General features: G+C 41.3%; 1 protein-coding gene across 1 annotated transcript; it reads right to left on the bottom strand.

The window, feature by feature from the left end:
- Nucleotides 1–2,171: 2,171 nt before the first annotated feature.
- On the bottom strand, nucleotides 2,172–3,711 carry LOC135213838 (uncharacterized). The gene is made up of 2 exons (XM_064247942.1): nucleotides 3,645–3,711; nucleotides 2,172–2,482 (listed from the first exon to the last, which is right to left on the bottom strand). Exons 1-2 carry the CDS (start codon nucleotides 3,709–3,711, stop codon nucleotides 2,172–2,174), a joined length of 378 nt encoding a protein of 125 aa, XP_064104012.1.
- Nucleotides 3,712–5,753: the final 2,042 nt, after the last annotated feature.

Below are 5,753 nucleotides of genomic sequence, written 5' to 3'. Positions count from 1 at the left end.
GATAAAAGATGACGCCCTACACATCTAACGGACCGTAGTAACTGTTATTGGATTAAGATGGCCTTATGCCAGCACGGGCTCTCGCAGCCCTTCCAAACAGTCTACGAGACAGGTACTAAGGAAGGAAAGGAGATGGGGGTGGGGGGTATGCCCTGGAGGGAGGGAGGGGGAGGGGAGGAGGAGGGTAGTATAGAAGGGCAAAGGCCCCTCGCAGGGAAGTGTGGTAGTAGTGACAGTATTAGTAGAAGTCGAGGGTACAGGTGTGTGAGAGTGAGAGAGAGAGAGAGAGAGAGAGAGAGAGAACGGCTATTTCGACTAGTGCGTCTGGTATGTTTGGCGAGGGGGTTGGAGGGGGGAGGGGGTAGGGGGGAGAAGCTGAAGAATCTAACGGTATTGGGGAAAAACTGGATTTCGGCATTCAAAAATTTTTCCCGAAACAGGGGGACCGACACAGAGCCGGATAACCTGCACGCATGCGCGCCACCCATCGACACCACTGACCAAATAAACCAACATTTCGTTGGCGAACTCGAATCGAGAAGGAAAAGGGGGTGGGGGGAGGGGGGGGGACTCAAGAAGCCTTTCTCAAGCGAATCGAGTAAATCGATAGATGTCCTGAAGAAGCAAATTGGGTATTTCATATTGATTTTGGAAGAGGCCCGGGTGGGTATTGCTGCCCGTAGTCAACTTGGACGTGAAAGAAATCTGTCAGCTTAAGGAAAGTAGATAATAACAAGTTCTAAGGAAAAGCCGTTCAATTTTTACTTGATTTTACTTAAAAATATATCAGTATAATTCACCATTTTAAGAGGCAGATGCATATTAATGAAACGACCTGAAATTGAGGGAAAAATAGACGAATGAATCAAATAAAACTTGAGACCAGTTTCTTGATAGATGGGATATGTGTTCATGAATACAAACACAAACACATACACACACATATATGCGTAATTATATATACATATATATAAATGGATACTTACAATTACTTTACATAAGAAGGATATCATCTATCATATGCATAAAAGGATATCCCTATTCATAAGAGGTACGAAAACGGACCAATTAACTTCTAAAACTTTTAGTTTATACTAAAAGTTTTATAAATTATTATTATGCAAATCACGATTCCAGGAAGTTTGGAACAATCGTACTTAAGAAGGATAAAATCTATTATATGCATAAAAGGATATCCCTATTCATACTTGATACCAAAACCGACCAATGAATTTTAAAAAATTTTCAGTTTATACATAAAGTTTTATAAATTTATTATTACGCTAATAACGATTTCCAGGAAGTTTGGAACAATCTTCAACAAATGCGCTTCCATTAAAATTACGAACGATTGACTTCCAGACACCACTTCTCCTCATTCCAACTGGAAGGAGGAGATGAATGAAAATGATGGTGAGGGTGATAGTGATAGTGACGGGGGCGAAAGAGTGTGAGTGATGAGGTTCGGTGAGGGGGGAGGAATGAGCTCCTCATAGCGGAAGCCAAAAGAGGAATTGAGAGGAATTTACGGTTCCAGGAGAGAAATAGCTAGATCAAAATGAGGTGCGGATCAGAAATGGAGAGAGAGAGAGAGAGAGAGAGAGAGAGAGAGAGAGAGAGAGATAAAGAGAACAGACGAAGAAAAAAAGAAGGAAGAATATAAGGAGTTTGTGGCGTGGGAGCGGTCAGTGACCTCCACGTGGAACGAGTGAGCCACACCTCCTTCCTTCGTGTCCCCCCCCTACAAAATTCCCCCTCCTCCTCCTACTCCTTTTCCTCACCAGGATAAAACTTCTACTCTCTCTACCTGTCCCGCTCACACCTCCCTCCCTCCCTCCCTCCCTCCCTCCCTCCCTCTCTCTCCTTACACAAACATAACTTCCAAACTTCTCAAGATCAGCTTCAGTTCCCTTTCTGCGTATCCTTCAATCAGGCCCTGTGGCACCCATGTGTTCCTTCCCCCCCCCCCCCCCCCACCCCCCCTCCTTCCTTCCCCTCCTACTATACAGGAGCTGCTGCCACTGATCTGAATATATAATGTTATGCACCTGACCTCGGCATTTGCCTTTACATCAGGGCCCTGAGGCCCTATTCCCTAATCCTACTGCCCTCAACTCCCTCCCCCCTCCCCTCCCGACTACCCTCTCCATCCCTTACTCTTACTTACTACGTCAGCCCACCTGGACCGACTCGCTGCTGTCCAAACTCGAGCGCTCTGTCGGAGGAATCCGGTCTGGCCAAGACAAGACTGTCTCGCCGTCGTTGATTGCAGCAGGAGCAGGAGCATAAGCAGGAGCTAGAACGTGACCAGGAGCAGGAGCAGGAGCATAAGCAGGAGCTAGAACGTGACCAGGAGCAGGAGCATAAGCAGGGGCAGGAACGTGACCAATAGCAAGAATTGGAGCATGACTAGGAACATGAGCAGGAGTAGGAGCATAAGCAGGAGCAGGAGCATAAGCAGGAGCATGAGCAGGAGCAGGAGCTGGGACATAACGTTGGATGTTCAGGAGACAAAGTTACAGATTCATTTTATGACATAATTTTAAAGTTTAACTTCAGCAGGATTCATAAAAATAAATATAACAAAAAATAAAATAAAAAAACCCTCCGATTTCGGTAGGAAGCTTAAACCTGACGTTTATAGGTTTCTTGCCATTTTCGGAGGAAAGCTTTCAGTTTCATTGGGACATTTTTAGTTTCAATAAAAGTTTCTCATCGAAAAGATTAGTTCTGGTTTGGTATTGTTTAGGCAATTTGGAAAGTTCTTATTCTTTCTGGCAAAAAAGAAAGAAAAAAAAAAAAACATTTGGTTTTGACCCATTTTTTTGACAAGTTTAAATTTTGTATGATTTTCTTAGGGAAAATTTTTTTTTTTTTTTTTAATTTTTGGCTTCGTGGATGTTTTACAAGCGTAGTTTCAGTTTCGTTGGAGGATTGGAATGGGCAGTTTCAGTTTCGTTGGAGGATTGGAATGGGCAGTTTCAGTTTCGTTGGAGGATTGGAATGGGCAGTTTCAGTTTCGTTGGAGAATTGGAAAGGGCAGTTTCAGTTTCGTTGGAGGATTGGAATGGGCAGTTTCAGTTTCGTTGGAGGATTGGAATGGGCAGTTTCAGTTTCGTTGGAGGTCCAGGTTGGGAAGCTTCGGTTTCTTTGAATGTTTTGTACGCGAAGTTAGGTAATAATAATATTAATAATAATGTAACCATTGCTACTTATTCTAAAGTATGTTTTGAATTATTATTTTTATTATTATTATTATTATTATTATTATTATTATTATTATTATTATTATTATTTGAACCGATACACATATATCTTGTAAGAAGCAACATTTCAGCCAACTGGACATTGGTAGATGAAAATGGAAAACAGAGAGAAATATACTAAATCCCATAAATAATTACTGAACAATAACGCAAATAAAACCACAAATAAAATCAGATAACAGACTAATAGAAAAAAACGAAATAAGGAATAAAACTTGAATAATTCAATGAACAATAAACGCATAAATAAAAACATAAATAAAATGAGTCAAAAGGAAAAAAATAAACACAAGACAGGATGAACATGACGAATGCATCTCTTTAACCTCCAATATCAATAACTTCCCAGAGCAATGGCCCTGCTGGCATAAGGCCAACTTAACCTGACAACAATAAACTCTCGAAGTCCAGCACCCCCTCCCCTCCCCCCACCCCCTAACCACATGTTCCACACGCCAGGAAACTACTGTAATGGATGCTTGCGTTTCAAATACTGGATTCATTCAAATGCTGGAATTGCAACTAATATCTTGGTATTTAATTGCTGTTCTTGGTTGCAAATCGTTTATGATATTTTTGGTCTTTCTTTTTTGTTTATTTTGATATTTTCTGAGTTTTATATTCGTTTTACATTCTTCGTGGAAGATTGCTTGTGTTATGGGCTTAGAAAAAACTGCGATAATAATAATAATAATAATAATAATAATAATAATAATAATATAATAATAATTATTATTATTATTATTATTATTATTATATAATAATAATAATAATAATAATAATAATAATAATAATAATAATAATAATAGTAAATGAGTACCTATCCCTGATGGGGTAGGGTCCAGCTATGGGTTAAATAGCAAAACTCAGCAATGATGGAAAGAAATGAAGGAATAAACGAAAACGACGTAAATGGAACCTCTGGCAACAGAGGAGCCTCGTCCAGCAACCAGGTATTCAACCCAATTGTAGGGGAAGACGGTCAGGTACTTGGAGGTCGTCATCCAGCAACTGATCACCACAACGACAGTAATCAACAGCCTGAGATTGGAGCTACAGAGGCAAAAGGAAGAAATGGACAAGAGAAGAAAATAAGGAAATATGGAGATGCTACATCAGAAGCAACCCGACGGAGAGAGGATATAGAAGAAGATTGGTCAACATCTGGAATGAGAGGAATAACACCCCCCAAACAGAGCAGAGGCTGGCAGACCAAGTAAGGAACATAAAGAAAAAGAACTGGCTCTCCCCAACAGAAAGAGAAGAACTGGAAAGGGAAATGTCACACGACAACGAATTACACGAAGACGAACTGAGAGTCGATGCCACAGAAGACGACAGGGAGGATGAGGTATCAAACAACGACACACGAAGAAACACCGACGAAGTAACAGAGAGGACGGAATGGGTAGAAAAGATTAGACAATGGATGGAGCCAGATACAGAGAGAACAAAGATCCCCTCCATGAAAGCCTACAACACCAAGAAATTAAGGGAGAAAACACGTGAGGTCAATGAAATAATGGGCCTAATACATATGCAGGAGCAAGATTAGTAGCAGAACTGATGGGGATTCGAACACCACCGTCACAACCAACCCAACAGAAACCAAAACAGCAAATCCTCCCTTGGAAAATAAAGGCGCCTAGAAAAAGCAAATCATGGTGATGAGATCTGACTTGAGTAAACTGAAAGAGATGGCAGAAAAAGGCTAAGAAGCAAGAAAACAAGGGAGAACTCAACGAGAAATACAAAGTACAAGAGAGGGACTAAACAACACAATAGAAGATGTAAAACAGAGGCTTAAGGCCAAAGCACACAAGATCCAACGTTACATGAACCGGAATAAGGGATACCAACAGAACAAACTATTCGGAACCAACCAGAAAAGACTATACAGCCAACTAAGAGGGGAAGACAACCACCCAGAAATTCCTGAAGCCGAACCAAGTAAGAGACTCTGGGAAAACATATGGAGCAATCCGGTATCACACAACAAACATGCAACATGGCTCCAGGAAGTCATGGAAGAAGAAACAGGGAGAATAAAACAAAGATTCACAGACATCACGACAGACACAGTCAGACACCAACTAAAGAAAATGCCAAACTGGAAAGCCCCAGGTCCCGATGAAGTCCATGGATACGGCTCAAAAACTTCAAGGCCTACACCCACGAATAGCAGAACAACTCCAGCATTGTATCTCAAATCACCAAGCACCCAAATGGATGACCACAGGAAGACATCCTTAGTACAAAAAGACAAGAGTAAGGGAAATATAGCCAGTAACTACAGGCCTATCACCTGCCTACCAATAATGTGGAAGTTACTAACATGTATCATCAGTGAAAGGCCTATACAACTACCTAGAGGAGACCAAACACCATCCCCCACCAACAGAAAGGCTGCAGAAGGAAGTGTAGGGGCACAAAAGACCAGCTCCTGATAGACAAAATGTAATGAAGAACAGTAGGAGAAGGAAGGAA

Source organism: Macrobrachium nipponense, chromosome 43 (assembly GCF_015104395.2).
Source record: "Macrobrachium nipponense isolate FS-2020 chromosome 43, ASM1510439v2, whole genome shotgun sequence".
Taxonomy (NCBI): Eukaryota; Metazoa; Arthropoda; class Malacostraca; order Decapoda; family Palaemonidae; genus Macrobrachium; species Macrobrachium nipponense.
Note: the sequence above shows the minus strand (reverse complement) of the source record. Positions and strands in the feature narration are given on the sequence as shown.

Excerpts from the sequence above, each read along its gene's own strand:
- LOC135213838 (XM_064247942.1), bottom strand. The coding sequence starts at position 3,711 with ATGTGGTTAGGGGGTGGGGGGAGGGGAGGGGGTGCTGGACTTCGAGAG. Across the intron at positions 2,483-3,644 it reads GTTTATTGTTGTCAGGTTAA|CTCCTGCTCCTGCTCATGCT; the intron begins GTTGGCCTTATG and ends GTTATGTCCCAG.